This window comes from Caenorhabditis elegans, chromosome X (genome assembly GCF_000002985.6).
Source record: "Caenorhabditis elegans chromosome X".
Lineage (NCBI taxonomy): Eukaryota > Metazoa > Nematoda > Chromadorea > Rhabditida > Rhabditidae > Caenorhabditis > Caenorhabditis elegans.
The window spans coordinates 12,104,370-12,128,118 of NC_003284.9; the positions used below are offsets into that span (position 1 = coordinate 12,104,370).

Genomic DNA, 23,749 nt, shown 5'->3' on the forward strand with positions numbered 1-23,749 from the left:
GTGCGTGAACATCCTGTATTACAGTTTTCCTGTTAAAACTTCAAAAAATGGTCATAAGCTGCCTCCTTTTCTCTGTGATTTTGAATTCAATAATCTGAACTGATATTTTTATCACACAGTAACCTCAATTTCACAGTAGTGAGTTTTATTGATCACATGGAACGTTTTTATGGAAATCAGGCAGACAATATGGATTAAAGCACATCTTGAATCTCGCTTTCGAACTTTGATTACGATGTCAATCTGAAAAAAGAAACACCAATAGATAAAACCGACAAACACAATCATTGCCAAAATCGTTTCAGGAAGTACACTGTCAACCCCGCACTCTCTGCCAATTCTCTTGTTCCTTGCCAACCAAAAAAGTACAGAGAAAGAACAGAAACGGCCACAAATCAGGCGCCAGGCACCATCCGCGTATCACACACTCATTATCATTCTCTCGCTCTTTTTCTGTACTTTTTCAATCCATCCTTTGTTTCTCTAACTCATGTGATAACGTTGCCATGTATGACCGCAACCAGGACGTATCAATATGAAAAAAATTTGACTGCGCGGCGATGAGAGCGAAGAGGCGCAGATTGTCTATCCACAAAACCATTTTGTGTAACGTTTCGGTAACTATCAACAGCTACCCACAGAGTGAATTGTATATAAAAGCGGGCGATGTGACATCCAATGTATCAGTTCCATCTTTTCTGCTGTTTTCAAAGGTACTTCACTTTCTATTCACCTCATTTCACTTTCAATTATCACTTTACTTTTTCCAGATGACGATGGATAAGAAATTCGAAACCGAGAAAGTGAAGAGGTTCGCATTCTTCGGAATCGCTGTCTCCACGGTGTCTACCCTCACTGCCATCGTCGCCGTGCCAATGCTTTGTCTTTACCTCCAATCGGTCTCTTCTTCCCTTCAAGATGAAGTCAACTTCTGCCGAGTTCGTGCCACTTCTCTTGAGGGAGAGCTTGCCAAGCTTAATGTAGTCCGAGCTCCAAGAAAGGCACGTGCTGCTGAGGGAACCTGCTGCTCCTGCGGAGTTGGATCAGCTGGACCACCAGGACCACCAGGATTTGATGGATCCGCTGGAAAGGATGGATCAAACGGACGTCCAGGAAACCCAGGAGAGGATGCTGATGGAGATGACTACAAGCCAGATGCAAGCCAATTCTGCTTCGACTGCCCAGAGGCTCCAGCTGGACCACCAGGACGTCCAGGACCAGACGGAGAGAACGGAGGAGCTGGAGAGCCAGGACGTGACGGACTTGCTGGACGCCCAGGAGCTCGTGGATCACCAGGACCACGTGGACCATCTGGAAACCCAGGAGCTGATGGACCAGCAGGACAACTTGGACCACAAGGAGGATCAAACGTTGCACCATCTCCAGCCGGAGAGCCAGGAGCACCAGGAGCCCAAGGACCAAAGGGACCACCAGGAGCCGCTGGACGTCCAGGACGCGACGGACAACCAGGAGCACCAGGAGACCAAGGAGAGAATGGACCAGACGGAGCCCCAGGAAAATCTGGTTCCGACGGACAACCAGGAGCCCCAGGAAAGGAAGGATCCCGCGGAGGATGCGACCATTGCCCACCACCAAGAACCGCTCCAGGATATTAATTCCTTCATTAGAAATTATATTAGCCAATTTCACTTCTTCTCTTTCAATGTGTTTCTTGTTTCATTCACCACAAATGAACTGCCACAGCAAAACATTGTTATTTCTTAACTTGGGAAGTAGAACATATTTTCAAAAAATATATCAAAGATGCAAAAACGTAAGCCCAATGCGGGGCTCGAACCCGCGACAACCAGATTAAGAGTCTGGTGCTCTACCGACTGAGCTAACCGGGCGGCAATGGCATTAGATGTGGACGCAAGTGAAATAGTGGTAAGGAAAGAGTGGCAGCTGGAGAGAGTAAGTCGGCAAGACGGAGAGACCGTGGGTTGCGAGAGGCACTTTTCGTGTGTAGCGTGAGACGAAGACGAAGACATATGTTCTGATGTAATGGTTGAAAAAAATGGCGAGACGCAGTGATCATATTTTTGCGATTTATTGTTTAGAAAATAATCTCATCACAAGAATTAAAAGTTATAAAAAATTTAAATAGCTTTTCAGTTAACACAATTAATAGTCATCATCGTCTTCATAAGTTTTCCTCCGACTCATGATAAATATTTGAAATCCAATTAGACCACAAGATAATGCAAGTAAACCCGTTCCAACTATTAAGTACATCACCTCCAAAAACTTCTGATCCGTCCCAACCCAAGATGGATGCAAAATCCAGAAAAATTTCTTCATCGGGTATGTGCTTTTAATCAATGATCCAGGTTTATCTGGAATAATTACTTTAGTTTGTTTAGAGTTGAATCACTCGACAACTTTATGATTCTCTGTCGTATATGAAAATAAATGTATTAGGAGAGCATGCAATTATGCTCCGATATTCAAAGTAGCAGAAAAGTATAAATTTTCGAATTTCCGCCATAATTAATAATTCTTCATATATATAGTGTTCTCTAACGTTTTTATGGTTGTTTAATTACTTTTTTTAAAGAGTGTTCCTCATTATTAACTTGTTAGAATTGCTATCATATAGGAGTGGTAAAACAAATTACAAGCAAAATACAAAAAACTGGATTTTAAATCCTACGAAAAGCTATTTTCGAACGTCTTTCAAATTTTCAATGTTTACGGGTTTTTGGTTTTTCTTCCAACCATTACGTTTTTTCATTGTTTTACTCTTTGCTGACTTCTCCGTTTGGGAGACCTTTTTACAACACCTAAACTTGCAACTTACATTCATTATCAAAATACAATCTGTGAACACCTTGATATAGCCCATTATGTTTTGTGGTATTAAGTATTCTGTAGAATTTCTTGAAATTTTTGTTGGTCGCTGATTCTAACCATTTGATAAGAGAAATATTGCGATACCCGCCCATTTCACAAAGTTCATGTTTCCATCCAATCGGTTTCAAAGTTTCTCGAAACTGAAACCTTACTAATAAATTTGATACTGAAATTTCATTGTTGAACAATTTTGAATGTGTCACCTGTTCAGCGTCGCATAAGTTTGTCTCGTTAGGTTCGAAAAACATGTGGCGTAGTTTATCAGCGATCACCCCTTCTTCGGTCCAAGCAATTGGAGAGCCGTTGAATGTTAAACTGAAAGAGTCTAAAGAAGAAAAATATGTTTAGTGTTTGAATTGAAAACATGCCATTGAACATAATACTAGCAGCTCCACCAACAGGAGCATAATACTTTTGGTTGTCAACACAAAACATTGCCATTTTTGGAATGAAAGAACGGGACACTGCATTTTCACAAGAGTAATTTTGATTTTTGAAGGAATCACATTCATTCGACTCTCCTGTTATTAACTGCTTTTTGCAATATGCTTGGTTCAGGGATCTGTGCATCATAAATGTGTCATGCAGCTCGTAGTAAAAGTATACAGGACTCTGAAAGCAACACATTAAATGTTGAGTTCATTTTTTAATATTATGATACTTGGAAAATTTTGATTACACGAATTTGTAGTTAACTCTTTTTGTAGTTTTAAAAAATAGTATTAACTGGCCTGTGCTTGTTTGTCGATTAGTTTTAAGTATTCTAAAAAACAAACCGTTTTCAAATGCATTCACAGAATAAATTTTTGGCCTCTAACTATGGTATCCAACAAAACTTTATTCGAAAATTCAGAGAGAAAGCAAAAAAATCACCCGTTTTGCTCTGAGCTTTCTAAATCCGAAATATTAAAAAAAAGAAATTTTTAATACATATAAAAGACTCACTGGTATAAATCTAGTGATGTTAATGTCAATGTAGCCTTCAGCTACGTTGTCATATCTATGCCGAATGAGAATTACTGAAGAAAAGTTAAATTGTTCAATCCGTTTTTTAATGAATATTTATACCTTTTTCGTTGGCAGAAGCCAATAGTTGAGATATTCCAAGAAATAGTAGTGCAAAAAATACAGTGATAGAAATTGCATAGCGCTTTGAAACAACTGGAACTTGTCCTTCTAGTTGCTGCTGTTTTAATTTATGTACTGAAACTTGATTAAAAATTGGAATAAATTGTTACTTGAAATACGAAAGTCTGAAAAGTCTTACCAAATTCATCCCAGCTAAATTTTTCATTTTCTTCTAGCTCATCGTTGAATATTACATCTTTGTGAAAAGTGACTACCATTTTATGCAATACTTCTCAAAATAGAAAAAAATAAACAGTTGAAGAATATGCAAAAGTTTTTTTGTTTTTTCTTTGTTCCAGAAAGGGGTAGGAATATGAATCATCTTGGTTTCTTTTACACAACAATTTTATTTTTTCTCGTGTGATTCTATACATTCTCAAGAAAAGTCCAGTTTAAAACATAAAAGTTAAAGCACAAAAATTTTGGCATCAATTTTCTGAAGGCCCAACATTTTTTTTTCTGGTGCTGACAGGAAATGGTCAAAACTCAATGATCAAATAATTTATACAAAAATCTATATAAGAAACTGTATACACTTCGCGTAAATCTTATACGCAAGGTAGCACTTAAAAACCGAATTACATTTCAAGCCAATATACAGTAAGTTTACTTTACTTTTGTATATATTATTTAATGTTGTGTGTTGCTCTCTTCCAAATGCACCCGGTGACCTTGGTTTTGTGAGTGCTTAAAGATCAAATATTCGAAAAAGGGTATTTATGGTTATTGGGTGTCGAGTTTCACGTGGCATTTTGACTTTTTCGTAAAAGGAATGAAAATTCAACTAATGCCCCGTTTCAGTTCAAATTTTTATTTTCTTAAGAAACATATGTTTCTAACTTTTATACTGCTGAAATTAATACTGTCCACTGATGCATTCTACTATGATCCACAGTTATATGGTATGTTTTAAATACTGACAGCATTTAATTGCCAATCTATTAAGTTCCGAAGTACCGCGACTATCTTGAAGCACAAGGTAATTTGACAGCAGACTTGTTCAAAAATTATGAAAAAGATGTCTCTCCCGTGTATGCTTGGTGTAAGTTATAAACTTTCAAGAAGGAGTATTAGATATGGAAAAATTACTGAACTCAAGTTTTTTATAAAAATAAACTGTCTCAAAATCAACAAAACTGATTTAATTTCTTGCACATTCATATTCCAATTTTTGCTATTTACAGTTTCGGTAAGCTTGAAATACCTATATTTGTCGTTTTATCAATAAAAAGGTTTTTTTTCCAGAAAGAAAATTCAATAATATGAGCGGAAACTCAAATTTTTAAAAATGTTTAAAAAGTCATAGTGAGCACTGGAAACCATACTGTTATATATTCCAGTTGTATCCACATATTCACTATTTCTCTTTTTCCTATGTAAGTTTAAATAGTTTATAAAAAACAAATTCAGTTGACACGTCAAAACCACTGGGATATGATCCTGATGCTCCACAGAGATACAACTATACATTGTTCCTGTATAATTTGAAACTTATACAGGTAAATGAACCTGAAGAACAAGTTTCAGTTGTCTTGGAGTTGATGGAGGTGAGTGCTAATAGTTGTATATCTTCTTGAATAATAGATTGCTGATCTAAAACGTTATTATTAAGTATTGGTATGACCCAAGATTATCCTGGAATGCATCCGACTATAAGAACGTGACTGCAATTTTCACAAGACAGGAGAAGATTTGGAGTCCAACATTGACCCCATTTGGAGTGTAAGACTATCATTTCCTGTTCATGAATTTAAACGTGCTTTTTGTTTTCCAGAAACGAAATTATCGATTTCCGAGATCAAGATTTCCGTCTTGTGTGCATTGATAACTTGGGCATGATCTATGATTACTTGTCAGTCCGGGTTTCTGCAAACTGTCGAATGGATGTGACGAAATTTCCCTTCGACAGCCAAACATGCCAAATTCGATTTTCGTTGCCTATATTTAGTTATCTTGAAGTCAAAATTTATACAGAGCTCTATGAAGGAATAAACAACTATAGCATGTTCGAAGTTATGGTAGGTCTATTCCTAGTTTTCTCATCAACACATTTATTGAAGGGAAATTCTGAATGGGAACTTATAAATCTCACCAACAGAGTGGATTTTCTTACATACAATGATCGATTTGATGTTGAACTGGCAGTTTATGAGATTAAAATTGCTAGAAACCCACTATATTACTTCTACATGATAGTTTTTCCGTCATTCGTCATCAATTCCGTCTCTATTGTTGGTGTATTCATTAAAGGGGCTGACAAAATGTCAAGGGTAGGTGTACTTAATTTTCAAATGACTCCCGTTTTGATAAGTAGATTTCTTTGTAAATTACACAAATTATGTTTCCTCGTCCGAATATTTACCAAAAATTACAAGTGAAATTCAATTTTATTAATGTGTACCGTTTTAAGAATTTTTCTACGGGTAAAATAATTACAAGCCGAAAAATGTTTACGTTCTAGCTCAATGTTGGACTAACCAATATTATGACTATGACATTTATTCTTGGTGTTATGTCGGACAAAATTCCGCGGACTGGAAATGTTCCTTTACTTGGAATTTATATAATTGTAAACTTACTTATTATGCTGGTTGCAATTATTATTGTCACTATAATCACGGAAATTCGAAAATGTGTTACGCCTAAACTGAGGAAAAATACATCCTCGTTCAAGTAAGCTATTGCTTTCTCTCTTGTAAAACCTTTTGAATTTGCAGTCTGAAATTGGAAATATTTATCGGTTCACCACTGGAATACACGTGTGCAGTTATTCTTGAATTGGCAACAATATCTAATTTTTTCATGATGATTGGTTTTTGGATTGATAATTCTTAATACATATTATCTCAAGACTTTAACTTACGAGACGCTTTTTTTTTAAATTTGATTTTTCACAGTAATTCTATTTTTTTGTTGAATATCACAATGTATATATGTAAATGCTTACAAAGTAGACAAAAGTTCAGAAAGTGAATGTTAACACAATTTGCAACTTTAATCATACTCGTAACACAACTACGCTTGATTTCATTCGAGAGCTTTCTGGCATTTCCTAACCACCGGCATTGGGCAATCTCATGTTTCATTTGACATTCTTCTTTTGTCTGTCAGTGAAAATCTAGTCAGACCGGACTGCGCTCATCATTTCAAGTTCCTATATTCATGTTTTTCGTTACTTTCACCGTTATTTTCATTGGCTCTCACGCGCTTTACTACAACCCAGAGTTATACGGTATATAAATGAATTCACAGATATGTACAATCATAGATTTTATTTGTTTCAGTTCCAAAATATCACGATTTCATTGAATCACAAACAAACTTGACACGGGATTTGTTTAATGGCTATGATCCAACTGTATCACCGGTGTACAGCAAAAGTTGGTGTTTTCGAAAAATTTTCAAAATATTTTGAGTACCAACCTTCCAACCAGAGTGCATTTTCAGTCGATCCTCTACAACCACTTGGATATGATCCGGATGCTCCTAAACGTTACAACTATTCCATAATGTTGTACTCTCTAAAACTTGTTGAGGTAAATGAACCAGCTGAAAAGGTGGCTGTTGTCATGGAGATAATGGAGGTAATCTTCTGTGTCTAAGCGATAACTGATGTTTTTGTTCAGTACTGGTATGACATTAGACTCTCCTGGAATGCAAGTTTATACGACGATATTGATACATTTTACACACGACAGTCAAACGTTTGGAGCCCCACATTGTCTGCATTTGGAGCGTAAGTAATATGTAAATAAAGAAGAACTGGTATTCACATCTGGGAAAGATAGATTGTGGAAAAGTTGATGTTAATTTCAGTATAAATTTTTCGATATTTAAATTTGAAGTGTAACGTCAATGTTGAAACTTGAGATTAACTAAAACTGCCCGTTAAATTGTCATTGATGTGTGTTTCACTTTTGCAGAGATGAACTTGTGGACTTACGAGATCCAGACTTTCGTATGGTATGTGTGAATAGTAATGGATATATCTATGATTACATATCCGTGCGAGTTTCATCAAGTTGTCCGATGAATGTCTACAAATTCCCATTCGATTATCAAACCTGTCAGATCAAATTTTGTCTTCCTATTTTCAATTCTGTTGAAATACAAATTTTTAATGAGATCTATGTCGGTGTACTTATGTCTGATTTGTGGGAAACGATGGTGAGTGAATTTTGTTTAACAGTAGTTATAGGAAATTGAATAATTAGAAAATTTAATCACTACTAAAATAGTCTTCATTTGAGATACTTATTTTAGGGAAATTCTGAATGGAAGCTGACCAACTTGAGTAATCGTGTTGAGACCTTACAGTACAATGATGGATTTGGAAACCTAGATTTGGTAAGACACATTTAAATGATAAAACTATCATCACATTTAGCATGATACATAATATGTTTATTCGGGGTAGGGTGATACATCGCAGAACTCAATCATATTGTTTGTTGCATGGCATGGCATGCATGGAACTTTTTTAAAATATTCATATGTTGTTACGCTAAGGAACAAATCAAACATTTAATCTCAATTGAATCAATGAAGAATCTGTTTTCATTTTTCAGGGTATTTTTGAAATAACTATAAAACGGAACCCACTCTACTACATATACATGATTATTTTTCCATCCTTCATTATTAATGTTGTGTCTATAATTGGAGTTTTTCTGAAAGGCGCAGATAAAATGTCAAGGGTACGACGGAGAATGGTTTTCTTGTAATAAACAGTCAAGTTTCAGCTCAACGTTGGTCTCACAAACATTATGACAATGACATTTATACTAGGTGTCATGGCTGACAAAATTCCGAGAACCGGCACAATTCCAATGCTTGGTGTCTATATCATTGTGAATCTTGCAATAATGATTATTGCTATTGGAATTGTTACAATGATCACTGAACTGCGTCACTGGCTGGCTCCTTTTCTGAAGAGGAATGAGACTAAGTTTAGGTAAACATTAAACCCAAAGCACTATTGGAAAGAGTAAAAATCACTTGCAGCAGGAAACTCGAAACGTTCATTGGTCCTCCTCTTGAGTTCACATGTGCAATTATTCTCGAAGTGTTTACATGTGCAATATTCGGTGTAATGATTGGGTTCTGGTTAGGAGACGACAAATAAGACTATTTGAAATAAATCATCTTGCTAAAAATTTCCTGTAAAATTTAAAATTCAATCTCTCTTCAATACATAAGTTGTTAAGTCGAGAAATCGACTAGACCAGTGATTATATATTTTAACTTTTCATATTAAAACAATGAATTATGTGTTTCACAAAGTAAAAATTATGGATTGATTTTTAATGAATATACCTTGTGAGTCATTTTTCACTAGCAGAACTTTAAACAACTGTAACTCTGAAACTATTGAAGCTTTAAGAAAGTTGTTTTGTGAAACATTGTAGCTGGAACATGTAACCTTGCAGTATTTTCACTTTATGATGTCCGAAACGCTCACCTCAATCAATGTTGGTTGCGTATAGTTCAAAATGAGTCCTAGTTTAGTAATTATTGCGGCTGTTTTTGGAAAAGGCAACAGAAGCCGCAGTATGACTGATCGAATGGGTAGCATCTTTTCTGGATTTTCTATTTTTTACTTAACACAAGATGGCTCAAATGATCAATTTTATTAATGAGAATTTTCGAAACTTTTAAAACAGATCTAAAAATTTAAAAATAGAAAAGTTAAGCTAAAATCTGGTATTTCAACAAGGTCTTTGCTGCTATGAGTTTTCTTGATTTAAATTTTGAAATTTTAAAGTCTTTTTTGTTGAGAATCATTGTCAAACCCTGCCCTTATTATAAAAATCCACCGTTATTTTATATGTTTAACATGAATTTGTCAGACTTTTGCCTAACTTGCGTAATACATTTACCTCTTTTCTAGTCAGGTCTCATGTTACATCTGACATTTCTATACGACTACTTCTGAATAGAGTTTGACCTTCTTGGTGCAATATTTTTCAACTCATGTATTTCACGGCTACGTTTTTAACTTACATTTCTCACGTTTCCTCGATTTATTATAACCATTCGCTATACGGTAGTGACTCAAAATTAAAATTAAAATAAAAAAGGTTTCTCCTTCAGTTCCCAAATACTACGATTTTCTGGAAACGCAGACGAATCTTACAAAAAATTTGTTCAGTGGCTACGATGCAACAATTTCACCGGTTTATACTAAAGGTTTGAAAATTCGAAATAATTACATTTATACATGTACATACACCAGTTGATCCAACACAGCCTCTTGGACACGATCCAGACGCCCCGGGACGGTGGAACTACACACTTTTATTATTTTCGCTGAAATTGGTAGAAGTTACAGAGCCCCAAGAGAAAGTTTCAGTAGTCATGGAAGTTATGGAGGTAGATATCGGTCAGAACAAATCGTTAGAGTTAGTTACGGTTTTCAGTATTGGTTTGATGCAAGGCTTACTTGGAATAAAGAAGATTACGACGATATCGCATCAATATATACCCGACAAGCAAATGTTTGGAGCCCTACTTTATCTGCATTCGGCGTGTAAGTATAACTGGGAAATCGATTTAAAACGTTACCAACACACAAACTACCTAAAAATTTTCAGAAGCGAGCTAGTTGATTTACGGGATACAGACTTCCGCCTTGTTGGGATCACAAGTTATGGCATGGTTAACACTTATGTTTCCGTTCTTGTATCTGCAAACTGTCCTATGGATGTTTACAAGTTTCCATTCGATTACCAAACTTGCCAGATTAGATTTTGTATTCCTGTTTTCACTAGTTATGAAGTTGAAATATTCAATGAGATTTATGCAGGTGTGCTTACATCAAATGCGTGGAAAACTATGGTAATTTATTAGTATATTCATAAGATAAAGGAAGCATTATTACAGGGAAACTCAGAATGGAACCTTGTAAATTTAACACATCGAGTTGAAACTTTAAAGTATGATGATGGATTTGCAAATCTTGATTTGGTGAGCTTGTCTTTAAATTAGAATTATTTTTCTTGAATTAAATAAATATTCAGGGTACTTTTGAAATCAAAATAAGGAGAAACCCACTTTACTACATATATATGATTATCTTTCCATCCTTCATTATTAATGTTGTTTCTATTATTGGAGTTTTTCTTAAGGGCGCTGATAAAATGTCGAAGGTTCGATCAAGTATGATTTTTTTTCTGTTATTAAACGTACAGTTTTAGCTCAACGTGGGTCTTACTAACATCATGACGATGACTTTCATACTGGGCGTCATGGCGGACAAAATTCCTCGCACAGGAACAATCCCACTTCTTGGTGTCTACATTATTACAAATCTTGTCATTATGCTGATTGCAATTGGAATTGTGACAGTGATCAATGAGTTGCGGAGGTGTGCATCTCCAGTTTTGAAACGGAAGCAAACGAAGTTAAGGTCAGTTTGTACCTTAATAGACTTTTCTACATAGGGTTATTTAATTTCAGCAGAAAACTAGAGTCTTTTATCGGGACACCGCTCGAGTACACCTGCGCCGCAATTCTCGAACTACTGACATTTGCCAATTTTGCTATAATGATTGGATTCTGGCTGGGAGACTAAAGAATAAATATTTGCCGATTGAATTTCATTAATTTTTTCAGGTTATAAGTACTAAGATTATATCAAGTTCTGTCAATATGGAAAAAAACTCAATATTATGTCAATAAGTTAAATTAATATTGAAATCCCAATGCAAAATCAGAATATATGGGGTTTAAAGAAATTCGAACAAAAGATATAAATTGCAAGGAGAAGGAAAGAAGAAGAAACCGAATGGTTTCTTGATAAAACTGAAGTGAAAATTTGAGCACTGCATTGTTCTTTCAATTTATTGTTCATTTTTATAGTAACGCTTTTTTTTGTCATTCAACCTCTTACAAAAAAAAACTCCCTCAAAAAAAACTAAAATTATAATGCTATGACAAATGACGTGCAAACATCATGTACATAAATAAGGGTTCGAGAGAGAAACGGTCCATGTGATGCCTTCGCCGAATAGGAGACCTATTGGGGCTGACGCCAAACATTTCCATATGTTAAAATTAGAAGATGCCAACCATAATTCCGTATGAGAATTGTCGCATGAGATACTTTTTAAAATAACAATAATATCCCATTTTGTCTTGCTTTATCCCATATTCCCCGAGAAAAACTTATCATTTTGTTTTAATTTCAATGCAAAAACACAATGCACTAATACCATTTTCATCTCACAAATAATACAATTCGAGTTCAATTTCCTAGTCGTTGTCTACTGAAGAATGAGCTTTCCGTTGACCATCTCATAATCAATTGGTGAGTTACAGTCAAATCGAACAATAGATTTTCTCAGGAAACGAAGAATTTCCTGATTATCAAGAGTATCTTCGGTCATCCAGTTCATGATCACATTGTACAGCTCATAAGTCCATTTGCGGTTACCGATATAAAGCCAGTCTCTGTTCGAATGCTGAAAATTGTTGTTATTTCATTTTACTCTCTAATGGTGACTTACAAATTCCATTTTTGCATCGTACATTTCAGTTAGGCTACCGCCCAAGTTTTTGCCATGCAGTTCAACACATAAATAAATTAGCGAAATCCAGTCATCTCTACAAGTGTGCGGATTTCCCTTCATGACTGACAGGCTAGAATGTACACAACGATGAAACTGATAGTCCTCCTTCTGTGGTGCCAACTTTCATTTTTCTCATTTTTCCATCGAATGGCAAATCCGAAATCCGAAAGTTTCACACGACACTGCTGAAAATCAAGTAATTAGGAAATTACTTAGTACTTAGTACTTACCTTCTTTTCAAGGGTAAGCAGAACATTTTGGCTGTGTACGTCCCTATGAATGAAGCCAGCATTATGGATTTCAGACAAAGTCGATCCCAATTTCCACGCAATACGGAGCACGTTCTCTGTCGACAACGGCTTATTGTTGTTGCGAGCAACCACATCTGACAAACTCGGTCCCTCCAAAGAGAGAACTGCAAAGAAACGTATTTTATCTGTAAAATCCTTAAATAAACTAACCGATGCAATTCCATCCTACGTGAGTGAAATGATGGAGCAACTTCGGAATTCCAGATACGTGACCACAACTCTTGAAAACTTCTAGTTCTCTATCAAAACTCACATCCCGTTTCATATTTTTATACTTGGACACAATCTTTGCCACCATTGGAACACTCAGATCTTGCTTATCAATCACACGCCATACGGCTCCGAACTGCCCATTACCAATTTTACGCACCAACGTGTATCTTTTGTGAATGAGACGGTTTTGGGCCAGATAAGCTCTGAAATACGTTGATGAAAAAAAGAAAAAATTATTATCCACCCAAATGAAAGATCGATATCAACTTGCCCGGTATGAAAGTTTAGTTTGCAAAAAAGTATGAAAAACTTACAACATTTTCGAAGTGAATGAAGTTCCTTGGTGAATTATTCGGAATCAAAACCGATAAACGAGAGACGAAAAAAACAGCCGACGAGAGCGATCGAACAATCGAGAAATGATTTTAAAACTGAATTTTCTCGACAGATTGACAATTTTTTATTTCACGTTTTCGACTTTTTTTTCTCTTTTTCGACTTTTTTTCGACGACTTTTTTGGTTTCAAGATTTAGAAAAACTTCTATGAATTTACCTACTTACGTTTGGAGCCAAGGTACGGATCTGGTAATTCAGGGTACAGAGTAATCAAATACCAGCTTTCAGATTTTCGCTGTTTCAAGTGAAAATATAGGTCACGACCTGATTTTAGTTGAGGACCATGTTGCAGATCTGGAATTTCAGGGTTAAGCTAAACCAGGTACGATCTTTCAGATTTTCATGTGCTCAAGTGAAAATATAGGTCACGGCCTGATTTCTGTTAAAATAAACGAGGCGGATTTGAAATTTAAATTTTATTGGTAATAGGTTAGAGGAAAATGTATGGGCTCTCAGATTTTAACATTTTTTTACGGGCGAACTCTCATCTCCTGATTTGACCTACGTTGTGAAGTTGACATTTTATGCATCAATAAAAGTTTCGAAAAATAACACTTGAGGGTGTGGATCATGATTAATATGCAAGTTATTTGATAGTTTCTGATTATTTTTAAATTGTCATCCTCTAGCTCTAGGCAAAAATATGAACTAAATCATATCACGTGTTTGTTTGTGTCTAACAGGTGCAAAAATTCGTGAGTTCGCTCAAAATGGTGACTTATTTAGTTTCGAGTTTCATTTTTCCGTTTTACTCTCTGACTTTAGATTTGCTCACTCTTTATTTGGATTTGTTGCACAAATGTATCTAGGTTTTATTGTCACATTATTTTCATTTTCTGACATTTCCGCATTTTATCATGATCCAGGATTATATGGTAAAGTTTGGATCAACTTGATAGTTTTCTTTTTCTGAACTCGATTTTTTTTCAGCACCCGGTTGGATAGACTATCTTAACCTCCAGGAAAACCTCACCAACGATTTGTTTGCCAACTATGACCCAACAATTTCTACGGTTTACGCTGACAGTGCGTTTTTTTAACATTTGAGATCAATAAAGGCCCAAACAACATTTTCAGTAGCCGACTGGGAACCATTAGGTGACAACCCAAGAACAATTGATCGCTGGAATTATACAATTTTGCTATATTACCTGAAATTGGTAGAAGTGCAAGAACCAGCAGAAAAAGTATCAGTTGTGTTGGAACTTGTTGAGGTTGGGTAAAAATTTATTGAATACTGTAACAGTAAATTAACAAAAATAACTACATATTTGTTTGTTCATTCCAAAATTTAATGTCAAATTTCGTACATTTTTTTAAAATTTACGTTTGAAGTTTTGAATAGGAACCCAACCATTGGTTCCAATTTAAATTTACATTGACTAAAAAAAAGGTAAGGTTTCCTTTTCTTCAAAAACACTTTCAAACACATTGCAACTTTTTTTTGTTCTAATGAAAAATATTAATTTAGCGATGGTATGATCCAAGACTTTCGTGGAACATCTCGTTATATTCCAATGTTTCAACAATTTTTGCGAGGCAAGAAAAAGTTTGGAGTCCAACATTGTCGCCTTTTGGAGTGTAAGATTTTTAGAAATTAATATTCGAGACGTATCTTTAACTTCAGAAATGAAATTATCGACTTTCGAGATCAAGATTTTCGGCTCATCTCCATTGACTTTACTGGGTATCTGAATGATTATTTGTCTGTCCGGGTTTCGGCAAACTGTCCTATGGACGTTTCAAGATTCCCATTTGATTCGCAAACCTGCCAAATCAGATTCTGTTTACCTATATTCAACATACGGCAAGTCAAAATTCTCAACGAAATTTATGAAGGTATCCTGCAAGAAAAAATAATCAAAACTATGGTAAGAATTCACATGGTGATTGCATGCCATGCTATGTATACAGGGAAACTCCGAATGGAAAGTTGTCAGTCTTACTAATCGTGTGGAGCAGCTGAAGTATGATGACGATTACGGAAATATGGATTTGGTGGGTTGAGTGAAAAATAAATTACAAAAATTGAAAGCACAAATTCAGGCAGTTTTTGAAATTACAATAAGAAGAAATCCACTGTACTACATCTACATGATAGTTTTCCCTTCTTTTGTCATAAATGGAATTTCAATAGTTGGTATTTTCTTGAAGAGTGCCGACAAAATGTCAAAGGTAATTTTTTTCAAAGTTTACTGAAAGAACCCAAAAGTATCTAAACACTTTTGTCACATATTTTTTCATATAGACAACTTGTTCTTCAAAGCTTTCTTAATCAATTCTATTGATTCGCAGTTTAAAAATTCTCAGAACATCTTTTTTTTTCTCTCAACGTTTGCATTCATGTTTGATGAAAATTGTTGTTTGATGAAAAAAAATTTTTAAATTTTTAAACAAACTTGAAAAAAGTGAAAAAAAATTATAGTCATGCCATGTTTTCAGCTTAACGTTGGTCTCACAAACATAATGACCATGACATTTATCCTCGGAGTGATGGCTGATAAGATACCAAGAACCGGAAGCATTCCATTACTTGGAATTTACATTATTATAAATCTTCTAATTATGATAATTGCCATTACAGTTGTTGTTCTAATCACTGAACTTCGCCAATGGGCTGTGCCCCGGCTCAAACTCAAAAAGAGTTACATGAGGTGACTCAGATCAAATATTTCGTGCAAAAAGTAACATAGTTTATTTCAGCAGGAAACTAGAAACGTTTCTGGGCTCGCCAATTGAGTACACCTGTGCAATTCTATTGGAGTTTCTGACAACCGCTAATTTTTTCGTTATGATTGGATTTTGGTTTGAGGATTTATAAAAATGAATGAAAAACGTGTCAGAATCAATTAAAATAAAAGTTCCGTGGGTGTTTGCGGCAATTGTTTATGTATTACACCTGTGCGAGTAAACCTGAAAAGGGAATTTTGAAAAGTATATGATTTGATGATCGCAAAAGAAATACAACTTTTTATCAGAGAAAATGTTTTAATTTGTCGTAAAAACTTTGTAATATGAATAAAATTCAAAGAACATTTAGTATGACGTTATGTTGGCAAGAGTTAAGGAATTAACGCATTGAAACGTGATACATCGAAAAATTAAAGGAAATTGAACAGTAAGAAAAAAAAAGCAATATTTTGATATTTTACAAATCAAATTATCGTTAAACCCTTCCTAAACCCAGGAAAAACACGATGTGTTAAAACTCTCAAACTGGAATACACGGAAAACAAAAAGAAATCTCTTTAAAAATCAGTAAAAAAATCATAAAATTAACCAAAAATCTGGAAACGGAAACGTCGAGCCTCACTGTGTTCACTTAACTAAAAACACCTATTTCTTTTGCACAAAACAAGAGAATGACAAATTGTTGCACAAATTGAACCTTCTGCCCAACTTTGTGTAATTTTCTTTGAACCAAACTTGAGCATTAAGCTAGGGCCTCATGCCGAGGGGTCTGCCCGATTCGGCACCTGTGTACTGCTATAAACTGCTATAAACTGAAACTCATTCAGGTTCGATCCATTAATCCTATCTGTTTTATAGTCTTTGCTCTTTTTTTTGAAACACCATATTCTGTATACATAATGAAGCTCAAAATTTTCACGTGTTTGTTCCTGTCTCACAAATGCAAAATTCTTGAGTTCGTTCAAAGTGGACTAGTTTAGTTTCGAGTTTCATTTTTTATTTCGCTTTTTGACTTTAGATATTGCTCACTCTATATTTGGTTTTGTCTCACAAATGTTCTTAGGCATCATTGGTACACTATTTTCAATTTGTGAAATTGCAACATTTTATTATAATCCAGTGTTATACGGTAAGAGTTGAAAAGCATTTTTTTCTGAACGTTGTGGGATTTTTTCAGTACCCGATTGGATAGACTATCTTAACCATCAAGACAATCTCACTAGAGACTTATTTGCCAACTATGATCCAACAATTTCTTCGGTGTACTCTAGTTGTGAGTTTATAACTTTCATGATAATTCAATGATGCTTTAAACTGAAGCTTTTGACTACGAACCATCACATAACCACACAAGAACAGTTGATCGCTGGAACTATACCATTTTACTTTATTACCTGAAGTTGGTGGAGGTGCAAGAGCCAGAAGAAAAAGTATCAGTTGTTTTGGAACTTGTGGAGGTAAGATCTAAAGACTGGTCCTAGTCCTTATTGAAACAAACGAGAATGCGAGCTCGTCATATTCGACGACAATGCGTCTTCAACTCATCAGAGAAAAAACCGCTAGTTCGTCCAGCTACCTGCTGATTTATATTCTGATTAATTATCTAAAAATTATCTAAATATCTAAAAGTTATCAAAATCAGCTAAATTTTGCATTGAAACTTTTCATTTACAATATATGTATTGAATGTACGCCTGACCACATGCCCATACGTGCGTGCATAAAGCCATGTTCATTAAAAAATTTATTTGAAGTTTAAACAGTTCTATTGAAATTAAGAAAACATAGTTTTGCTACACCAAAAGATGATTTCCTCACAATAGGAATACAAAAAATCGGTTGCATGCGCTTTCCTTCCATTAAAACCCTTTATAGTGCAAAATATTTTTAGCAATGGTATGACCCCAGACTCTCCTGGAACTCCTCGTTATATTCCAATATTCCAACAGTTTTCGTAAGACAGGAAAAAGTGTGGAGTCCGACATTATCGGCATTTGGAGTGTAAGGGTTGTAAACTAAGTATCCAAACAAATTTTCTAATTCTAGAAACGAAATAATTGACTTCCGAGATCAAGATTTTCGGATAGTATCCATTGACGATATAGGTTATATCCAGGACTATTTGTCAGTGCGAGTGTCATCAAATTGTCCAATGGATGTTTCCAGATTCCCGTTTGATTCTCAGACTTGTCAAATTTGTTTTTGTTTACCTATATTCAACATACGGCAAGTCAAAATTCTCAACGAAATTTATGAAGGTATCCTGCAAGAAAAAATAATCAAAACTATGGTAAGAATTCACAGTGATCACGTTCTGCGCCTGGCGCGCGATAATAAGGGAATCCGCCTGGCGCGCGTACCTCAAGCGCAAAGGGCGCGCTCGAGGCGCGCATAGTATGCGCTCTGAATGCGAATAGAGTCTGGCAAGAACGAAGCAGAAACAAGAAAATAAAATAAACGTGATTTTTTCTGAACTTTATAGACTAATAACTATGTAATCAAGAGTATGAATGAGTAAATGTTCAAAATGGAACTTTTATTGGCTCGAGGTTGCAGTTGTCAATTGGTACACAATTAATAGGAAACTATGGTGATATGTTTGTGTATATATTGATCCGTATATAAGAAAGTACCGGCATATAGGCAATTTATAGTTGTTTTGACTTCCCAATCCTCAAATTCACGTAGAAAAAACATAATCCTCACATCGTCGACGCTCTGTGCGCGGATCGTTCACACTCTGTACGCGCCCCGTGTGCGCCCCGTGCGCACGCCCTCCGCCAATCGCGGCCGCGGCCTAGATTTCAACTCTGCCAAATTTTTCAAGCTGTGTTTTTTTTAAAGTTTTTTTCGACTTTACACATTTTCTATATTTTTTATTTATTTTTCAATTAAATATTAATGAAAAAATTTGCAGAAAATGTACAAATGCCGGTACGAAACAAATCATTGGAGGATTATAATGAAAGAGTTCATCGGTAAGATTATAAAAAGAATTTATTCGAAATAAGTAATAATTTGATAACGATCCGGTCTTCAAACTCTTCTATGCATCGTATTTATTTAAAAATAAACAGAAATTTTGTATTTTCAGAAAAGCAGCAAAGTATGGAGACGATTTGGATTCACCACCTCCTCCGACAGCATATGCACGAGAGACCTTTGGAAAAAAGATTTTTGGAGTTGTATATTTTCCCAAATACTTGTAAGTTTTTCTTCTTCAAATGAACATGAAAATGTTTCGATGAATGAAATTAACTTCTTTCTTTTTGCAGGTCCATCGGAAGAACTTGAGGAACTCCAACAGAAAAAGAAGGGGACTCGCTACACAATGGAAGTTTTTAATTTTGAAGTGTTAATTTTTTTTAAAAGATTTTCAATTTAATAAAATAAAATTTAAATACAATCAGTATTCCAAGTTGTCAATGTATTTTATAAAATAATGAAGGGATGGGGAACGAGCCGTGGCCAAATCCGTATGAAATGCGCCGGGCGCTCGCAGAGAGTGCGCCGGGCGCTCGCGACATTATTACTAGCGCGCTCCGTCCGCGCGCCCGGGGCGAAACGTGCGCGCGCCAGGAGTAGCAAAGTGCCGAGTATGTATACAGGGAAACTCCGAATGGAAAGTTGTCAGTCTTACTAATCGTGTGGAGCAGCTGAAGTATGATGACGATTACGGAAATATGGATTTGGTGGGTTGAGTGAAAAATAAATTACAAAAATTGAAAGCACAAATTCAGGCAGTTTTTGAAATTACAATAAGAAGAAATCCACTGTACTACATCTACATGATAGTTTTCCCTTCTTTTGTCATAAATGGAATTTCAATAGTTGGTATTTTCTTGAAGAGTGCCGACAAAATGTCAAAGGTAATTTTTTTCAAAGTTTACTGAAAGAACCCAAAAGTATCTAAACACTTTTGTCACATATTTTTTCATATAGACAACTTGTTCTTCAAAGCTTTCTTAATCAATTCTATTGATTCACAGTTTAAAAATTCTCAGAACATCATTTTTTTTTCTCTCAAACTTTGCATTCATGTTTGATGAAAATTGTTGTTTGATGAAAAAAAAATTGTAAAATTTTTAAACAAACTAGAAAAAAGTGAAAAAAAATTATAGTCATGCCATGTTTTCAGCTTAACGTTGGTCTCACAAACATAATGACCATGACATTTATCCTCGGAGTGATGGCTGATAAGATACCAAGAACCGGAAGCATTCCATTACTTGGAATTTACATTATTATAAATCTTCTAATTATGATAATTGCCATTACAGTTGTTGTTCTAATCACTGAACTTCGCCAATGGGCTGTGCCCCGGCTCAAACTCAAGAAGAGCTACATTAGGTGATTCGGATCAAATATTCCGTGCGAAAAGTAACATAATTTATTTCAGCAGGAAGCTAGAAACGTTTCTGGGCTCGCCAATTGAGTACACCTGTGCAATTCTATTGGAGTTTCTGACAACCGCTAATTTCTTCGTTATTATTGGATTTTGGTTTGAGGATTTATAAAATGAATACTTTCTAGGCACACGCGTGCGTTGATGTATCAAAATTACTTGGTAATGTCCGTGGTAGTTGCAGTTCATAAAATTATTTTTCTGAAGCATATAATTTCAATGTTTTCAAAAAGTTTGCACCCAAGAGTTTCCGTTTTGGGCATGCTCGCGTTTCACTTGGTTGACTAGTTTCAAGAAAAAAAGCAAAATTAGCTAGCTAAATTAAAGGTGTGAGAAATGAAGCTGGTCATTTGTTTTTATGCGTTTTAAGTCTTGTACTTTCTGGAACTCGGTTGTTCCTTCCTTTGTGACAGCGCTAATGTTTATAATCTAAAAAATGTTTATTTGGTTTTAACTTGATGTGTTTGTCTTGTTGTTTCTTTTTTTAACTCAAAATTGATCTGAGTAATCTTTTGTCGCTTCATATTTTGTGTGGCATTAAACTTTTGAAGTTCCTTTTTAGGCACACATCTTTACCACAATCTATCCCACAGAGTTTCAAATTACACTTTCCCAAAAAGTGTTTAGTATTCTGACACTTTATTGAGCACTTGGTATATCTTCTTTGGCCAATGCGGTATGTTCTGATATTTGCGATTATTGAAATCACTACTTGTTTTTATCAAAATGAATCACTGTACGGTGAGATAGATTTAAACACGTTTTTATTCAAAATGTTAATTCTTCATTTTGCAGTTCCGGAATGGAACAATTTCTTGGAGAATCAAGTTAAACTGATCAAGGATGTTTTTACAAACTATGACAACACTCTCTCACCTGTTTATACAAAAAGTGAGTCAAGTTAAAACTCAAAAACGGCATATTTTTATACTTCAAGTTGACCCCACACAACCAATAGGATATAATCCACTAGCACCGAAACGATTCAATTATACTGTTAGTTTATACTATCTGAAATTAGTGGAAGTGATAGAGCCGGAAGAAAAAGTCTCGGTAGTTTTGGAAATGGCAGAGGTAGGCAGGTTGAATGTTTCAACGGAATCAATGCTTGTTTTTCAGTATTGGTATGATCCTCGGATAGCTTGGGATTCTAGTTTATACGGTGATATAAAAATGCTTCACATGCGACAAGATAAAGTTTGGAGTCCCACATTAAGTTTGTTTCGGATGTAAGAGCGAATGATTTGCTAAAGTAGTAAAAACTCATATTCAGAAATGATATTGCGGATTTTCGTGACCCGGATTTCCGTATGGTATGCGTGGAGAATACTGGTCATACCTACACTACACTTTCAGTCAAAATATCACTGAATTGCCCACTAGATGTTTCAATGTTTCCCTATGATTCTCAAACGTGCCGTATTCAATTTAATATGCCATTGTTCTTTATGCAACAAGTAGAAATGTTCAGCCAAATTTATGAGGGGATATTAAATTCAACAGTATGGGAAAAAATGGTAGGTTCGGTTTCTAAAAGAACTACTTCTTTCGTGTTTTATTTAAATATCATGTTGTGAAATGTATTGTAATGCATCTTATAATGTTGTATCATGTATGTATTTCATTATATTTATTGACATACGTGAATAACCCCCATTAACTTTCATGAAAGATGGAAGACAACATTCACAGCCTGCAGCCTGACTGTCTGCAAATTAGTGATAAATTAGCGTTTGAAGATAGGGTAATGTGAATTTTCATTATTTGCCAAGACGGCTAACAAAAACGTTGCAGTAAAAAACAGCGCCCATCTACACAAGTTTGGCTTGGTTGCCTTTTAGACAAAGTCGTACATTTTAAAGTTTTGTAAAACCATTTAGCATTGTAAACTAAATGGCTGATAAGATTTTCGTGTGAACTATTGTTCACACACAAATCTTTGGTCAGTGCACGTTTTACCTTTTTTTGGTCAGTGCACGTGTTTTGTTTTTCTTTGGTCCGTGCACATGTTTTTTGGTCAGTGCAAGTGTTTTTTGGTCAGTGCACGTGGTTTCTTTTTCTTTGGTCAGTGCACATGTTTTTTTGGTCAGTGCGCGTGGTTTCTTTTTCTTTGGTCAGTGCACATGTTTTTTGGTCAGTGCACGTGGTTTCTTTTTCTTTGGTCAGTGCACATGTTTTTTGGTCAGTGCACGTGGTTTCTTTTTCTTTGGTCAGTGCACGAGTTTTCTTTTTCTTTGGTCAGTGCACATGTTTTTTTTGGTCAGTGCACATTCACAGCTTTAAAAACGTATGCAAATCCAGGTCTGTTTTCGGATGCTCATCAATGTATTATCTTCAGTTGATTTGTCATGCTTCTTGTTTTGTGAGAGTTAATTTTAGTGTGCTACTTTCCAGGGAAACTCTGAATGGGAATTGGCAAACTTGACGCATTCCGTAGAGCTATTGAGTTACGGCGATGGACTTGGAGATATGCAGCTGGCAACATTTGAAATCCGAATCAGAAGGAACCCTATGTATTATATTTATATGATTATATTTCCATCTTTCATTATCAATGCACTGTCAATTATTGGAGTTTTCTTGAAAAAAACCGACAAAATGTCAAAGGTATAATAATTTTAATTAGGATTTTGGATCGAAAAACACTTGTTAATTTCGGCAAAACGTACACAAACTATTTTGGAATTTCAGCTCAATGTTGGTCTCACAAACATCATGACCATGACTTTTATCCTTGGAGTAATGGCTGATAAAATTCCAAAAACCGGTTCAATTCCTTTACTTGGAATTTATATTATTGTTAACTTGTTTATTATGATTGTTGCTGTTGGACTGACAATAGTACTTGCTGAAATCCAGAAGTGCGCAATTCCAAAGTTACGGAAAAATAAAAGTAAAATGAAGTGAGTGATGAAAGTTGGAAATTTATAATTTTAAATTTTGCAGCCAAAAATTGGAATACGTGCTGGGTGAGCCACTGGAAACAATTTGCATGGTAATCTTAGAGATTTTCAACACTGCAATTTTTATGGTAATGATCGGTTTTTGGATAAATGATATATAAGCTTCCGCTTTCTTCTTCAATTTGCTTCGAATAAAAAAGTTCGAATAGTATCATTTTAATGGTTCCGACGCAAATAAAAAACGACAACATAGAAGTTCAGTCCCACAGGATTAACAAT

General features: G+C 35.2%; 9 protein-coding genes, 3 non-coding genes and 1 pseudogene across 14 annotated transcripts; 8 read left to right on the forward strand and 5 right to left on the reverse strand.

The window, feature by feature from the left end:
* Positions 1-560: 560 nt before the first annotated feature.
* col-181 (Nematode cuticle collagen N-terminal domain-containing protein) lies at positions 561-1,733 on the forward strand (the record flags this gene model as incomplete). 2 transcript variants are annotated; one of them, NM_001047830.5, is made up of 2 exons in its annotated part: positions 561-713; positions 771-1,733. In NM_001047830.5, the coding sequence occupies 2 exons, from the start codon at positions 561-563 to the stop codon at positions 1,614-1,616; spliced, it is 999 nt and encodes a 332-aa protein (NP_001041295.1). The 2 variants fall into 2 exon arrangements, with proteins under 2 accessions (NP_001041295.1, NP_001041296.1); NM_001047831.4 differs by lacking the exon at positions 561-713 and having other exon boundaries at positions 777-1,616.
* A 44-nt stretch (positions 1,734-1,777) lies between these two features.
* W03G11.t1 lies at positions 1,778-1,850 on the reverse strand. Its single transcript has one exon. It is a non-coding gene; the product is annotated as a tRNA-Lys (tRNA).
* A 184-nt stretch (positions 1,851-2,034) lies between these two features.
* Positions 2,035-4,248, reverse strand: W03G11.2 (uncharacterized protein). The gene is made up of 7 exons (NM_077621.8): positions 4,121-4,248; positions 3,922-4,056; positions 3,799-3,872; positions 3,222-3,465; positions 3,057-3,178; positions 2,801-2,993; positions 2,035-2,336 (listed from the first exon to the last, which is right to left on the reverse strand). The coding sequence occupies exons 1-7, from the start codon at positions 4,197-4,199 to the stop codon at positions 2,125-2,127; spliced, it is 1,059 nt and encodes a 352-aa protein (NP_510022.2). The 5' UTR covers positions 4,200-4,248; the 3' UTR covers positions 2,035-2,124.
* Positions 4,249-4,796: 548 nt separating this feature from the next.
* lgc-13 (Neurotransmitter-gated ion-channel ligand-binding domain-containing protein) lies at positions 4,797-6,931 on the forward strand. Its single transcript, NM_077622.5, has 8 exons — positions 4,797-4,883; positions 4,928-5,023; positions 5,392-5,528; positions 5,594-5,703; positions 5,756-5,999; positions 6,042-6,251; positions 6,443-6,654; positions 6,699-6,931. The coding sequence occupies exons 1-8, from the start codon at positions 4,811-4,813 to the stop codon at positions 6,814-6,816; spliced, it is 1,200 nt and encodes a 399-aa protein (NP_510023.2). The 5' UTR covers positions 4,797-4,810; the 3' UTR covers positions 6,817-6,931.
* Positions 6,932-7,143: 212 nt separating this feature from the next.
* lgc-14 (Neurotransmitter-gated ion-channel ligand-binding domain-containing protein) lies at positions 7,144-9,167 on the forward strand (the record flags this gene model as incomplete). The annotated part of the gene is made up of 9 exons (NM_077623.3): positions 7,144-7,213; positions 7,266-7,361; positions 7,429-7,565; positions 7,608-7,717; positions 7,905-8,148; positions 8,245-8,328; positions 8,550-8,678; positions 8,724-8,935; positions 8,986-9,167. The coding sequence occupies 9 exons, from the start codon at positions 7,144-7,146 to the stop codon at positions 9,104-9,106; spliced, it is 1,203 nt and encodes a 400-aa protein (NP_510024.2). The 3' UTR covers positions 9,107-9,167.
* Positions 9,168-9,954: 787 nt separating this feature from the next.
* lgc-15 (Neurotransmitter-gated ion-channel ligand-binding domain-containing protein) lies at positions 9,955-11,554 on the forward strand (the record flags this gene model as incomplete). The annotated part of the gene is made up of 9 exons (NM_077624.2): positions 9,955-10,027; positions 10,075-10,170; positions 10,217-10,353; positions 10,401-10,510; positions 10,575-10,818; positions 10,864-10,947; positions 11,001-11,129; positions 11,178-11,389; positions 11,440-11,554. 9 exons carry the CDS (start codon positions 9,955-9,957, stop codon positions 11,552-11,554), a joined length of 1,200 nt encoding a protein of 399 aa, NP_510025.2.
* Positions 11,555-12,245: 691 nt separating this feature from the next.
* On the reverse strand, positions 12,246-13,394 carry T01H10.4 (annotated as a pseudogene). The gene is made up of 5 exons: positions 13,390-13,394; positions 13,013-13,278; positions 12,782-12,966; positions 12,489-12,736; positions 12,246-12,443 (listed from the first exon to the last, which is right to left on the reverse strand). Coding segments are annotated over exons 1-5 (902 nt in total).
* An 876-nt stretch (positions 13,395-14,270) lies between these two features.
* Positions 14,271-16,292, forward strand: lgc-16 (Neurotransmitter-gated ion-channel ligand-binding domain-containing protein; the record flags this gene model as incomplete). Its single annotated transcript, NM_077626.2, has 9 exons — positions 14,271-14,346; positions 14,402-14,497; positions 14,549-14,685; positions 14,943-15,052; positions 15,099-15,342; positions 15,386-15,469; positions 15,518-15,646; positions 15,914-16,125; positions 16,175-16,292. The coding sequence occupies 9 exons, from the start codon at positions 14,271-14,273 to the stop codon at positions 16,290-16,292; spliced, it is 1,206 nt and encodes a 401-aa protein (NP_510027.2).
* A 923-nt stretch (positions 16,293-17,215) lies between these two features.
* Positions 17,216-20,679, forward strand: lgc-17 (Neurotransmitter-gated ion-channel ligand-binding domain-containing protein; the record flags this gene model as incomplete). The annotated part of the gene is made up of 9 exons (NM_077627.2): positions 17,216-17,291; positions 17,340-17,435; positions 17,483-17,619; positions 18,054-18,163; positions 18,209-18,452; positions 19,771-19,854; positions 19,903-20,031; positions 20,301-20,512; positions 20,562-20,679. 9 exons carry the CDS (start codon positions 17,216-17,218, stop codon positions 20,677-20,679), a joined length of 1,206 nt encoding a protein of 401 aa, NP_510028.2.
* On the forward strand, positions 19,083-19,547 carry T01H10.11 (uncharacterized protein; the record flags this gene model as incomplete). Its single annotated transcript, NM_001330916.1, has 3 exons — positions 19,083-19,140; positions 19,257-19,367; positions 19,438-19,547. 3 exons carry the CDS (start codon positions 19,083-19,085, stop codon positions 19,545-19,547), a joined length of 279 nt encoding a protein of 92 aa, NP_001317858.1.
* On the reverse strand, positions 20,293-20,438 carry T01H10.9. The gene has a single exon (NR_072230.1). It is a non-coding gene; the product is annotated as an Unclassified non-coding RNA T01H10.9 (non-coding RNA).
* A 559-nt stretch (positions 20,680-21,238) lies between the features above and the next one.
* On the forward strand, positions 21,239-23,631 carry lgc-18 (Neurotransmitter-gated ion-channel ligand-binding domain-containing protein; the record flags this gene model as incomplete). Its single annotated transcript, NM_077628.3, has 8 exons — positions 21,239-21,308; positions 21,363-21,458; positions 21,505-21,641; positions 21,687-21,796; positions 21,841-22,084; positions 22,962-23,174; positions 23,259-23,470; positions 23,514-23,631. The coding sequence occupies 8 exons, from the start codon at positions 21,239-21,241 to the stop codon at positions 23,629-23,631; spliced, it is 1,200 nt and encodes a 399-aa protein (NP_510029.3).
* Positions 21,579-21,634, reverse strand: T01H10.10. Its single transcript, NR_072231.1, has one exon. It is a non-coding gene; the product is annotated as an Unclassified non-coding RNA T01H10.10 (non-coding RNA).
* Positions 23,632-23,749: the final 118 nt, after the last annotated feature.

Coding starts and splice junctions, on each gene's coding strand:
- W03G11.2 (NM_077621.8), bottom strand. CDS start 4,199: ATGGTAGTCACTTTTCACAAAGATGTAATATTCAACGATGAGCTAGAA. Junction 3,873..3,921: donor GGCTTCTGCCAACGAAAAAG/GTATAAATATTC, acceptor ACTTTTCTTCAG/TAATTCTCATTCGGCATAGA. Junction 2,337..2,800: donor ATTGTATTTTGATAATGAAT/GTAAGTTGCAAG, acceptor TAATTATTCCAG/ATAAACCTGGATCATTGATT.
- lgc-13 (NM_077622.5), top strand. CDS start 4,811: ATGTTTCTAACTTTTATACTGCTGAAATTAATACTGTCCACTGATGCA. Junction 5,529..5,593: donor TTGTCTTGGAGTTGATGGAG/GTGAGTGCTAAT, acceptor GTTATTATTAAG/TATTGGTATGACCCAAGATT. Junction 6,655..6,698: donor AAAAATACATCCTCGTTCAA/GTAAGCTATTGC, acceptor TTGAATTTGCAG/TCTGAAATTGGAAATATTTA.